Below are 1,727 nucleotides of genomic sequence, written 5' to 3'. Positions count from 1 at the left end.
AAGACGGCGACGCGGAGCGCCCAGATGTTGAAGAAGCCGAACCACACGGAGGCGAGGCGGAGGGAGCCGACCAGCATTAGCCACCAGCCGAGCGCCGGCACGCTCTTCCTCCCGCCCTTCTCCGCCATGCTCTCCAAATCCTCCTCCGCGATCTGCTGCTGCTGCTGCCCTCTTCTCTCCGGGCGTGAATACCCAAGAGTCAACTGGTCAAAATCACTTCCTCTTTCCACAAAGAGGCAGCCTGTTAACGCACAGCGACAATCGCGGCCCATGCTAGTCTTGGTTTGCTTATGATGAGTACCGGCCTGGTTAAAGCCCAACACGAGGCCCTGGTAGTCTACAACATTCCTAAAATTCGTAAAGAAAAGACAGTCCTAAAAGATGGTTTGGTTTTACCGCTGTTATTATTAAGATAAAAAAGTTGCATCTTTTTTTTTCGACAATTGCGTCATTAAAAGTGCCCTTGAAGTTGGCAATAATTACCCACCAATGCCACCCGTAAGTGGCAAAAACGATTCGTTTTTAATTTCTACTATCGCTCCAGGGTTCTGTTATTAAAGGTGGATACGATATAATAGCACCAATGCATGAGCAGCGCGATGGCTAAGGCAACCAATGCTCCACACAGGAGACTAGGGTTCGATCCCTGGTTCTCACGCTTTTTCTCTTTCTTTTTACCAAGCGCAGTAATGGGCCAGCCCATGTGCGGGTCGTGGCGCCCCCTGTTTTCTATATCTTTTTTTATTTCTATTTTGTTTTTTCCCTAAAAATAAATTTCGGATTGATGGCGCCTCCTATTTTTTATTTCTTTTTACTTTTTTATTTCTGTTTTGGTTTTTTATCTTAAAATTAATTTCGGATTTCCAAAATATCAAACAATTGCGAGTTCTGAAAAAAAGTAGGAAAATGGTAAATTGTTTGTGAATTTAAAAATTATTCTAAAAATCAAAAAATGTTCATGACTTAAAAAATTGCTCACAAATTATAAAAAAATCACGATTTCTAATGATTTCATGAAATAAAAAATGTTCATGATTTTTTTAAATGAGCCAATATTCAAAGCATATTCAGGAATTTAAAAATCATGTCCATCAGCTTTTAGAAAATGTTCACAAAAATTAAAACACATCCGTAAATAATGAACAAAACTAATTGTAGGTTCCATAAAGGTTTTATTAGGAGATCTATATAGCTCGTTTTATGATTTTATTTAGTCCTTCGCGTTGGGTAAAAAAGGGTTTCCGTGTTTTGTACAACGCTGAACCCAACAAAATTGACATAACTTTCTAAGGGTTTGTTTTTGTAAGCTATATTAAAATGACTAAATGTCTATTTTGCTTCCATACATAGTTATGCTTATTTTCATAGCACAATAGTGGTTATGGTAAACACCGCTACGCTAAGTCCAGACGAGACACTTTATTTATCAGTATAGCTCAGGCAGGGTCCGTCAATGCAGTTTGCTCAGCCACAAAATATTTTGTTGTGACGCCTTAAAAAATCAAGTCTTGATGAGCATCATATTGTTCTTTTTTGAAATTACATTTTAAAAGTGTCTTATCGCATCATGACATGATTTGTATATACTTTGTGAATTTGATTCATACTTTTTTATATCTACCACACATGTATAACTTGATAGTTTTTTTCCGTTGCAAGGCACGGGCATTTCCAAAAATGTTCGCTAAATCAAAAAAAGTTCGTCAAATTCAATAACTATTCCACCC

At 38.0% G+C, this 1,727-nt stretch overlaps 1 protein-coding gene across 1 annotated transcript in view; it reads right to left on the bottom strand.

The window, feature by feature from the left end:
* Positions 1-219, bottom strand: part of LOC119361003 (ergosterol biosynthetic protein 28-like) — a 2,683-nt gene extending 2,464 nt beyond the window's left edge. Inside the window, exon 1 of the mRNA XM_037626410.1 lies at positions 6-219. Within this exon, the coding sequence (XP_037482307.1) occupies positions 6-128 (123 nt within the window). The 5' untranslated portion in view covers positions 129-219. The remainder of the gene's footprint in view (positions 1-5) is intronic.
* Positions 220-1,727: the final 1,508 nt, after the last annotated feature.

Source organism: Triticum dicoccoides, chromosome 2B (genome assembly GCF_002162155.2).
Source record: "Triticum dicoccoides isolate Atlit2015 ecotype Zavitan chromosome 2B, WEW_v2.0, whole genome shotgun sequence".
Classification (NCBI taxonomy): domain Eukaryota; kingdom Viridiplantae; phylum Streptophyta; class Magnoliopsida; order Poales; family Poaceae; genus Triticum; species Triticum dicoccoides.
The sequence above is the reverse complement of the archived record's forward strand: the minus strand, read 5'-3'. Positions and strand labels throughout refer to the sequence as shown.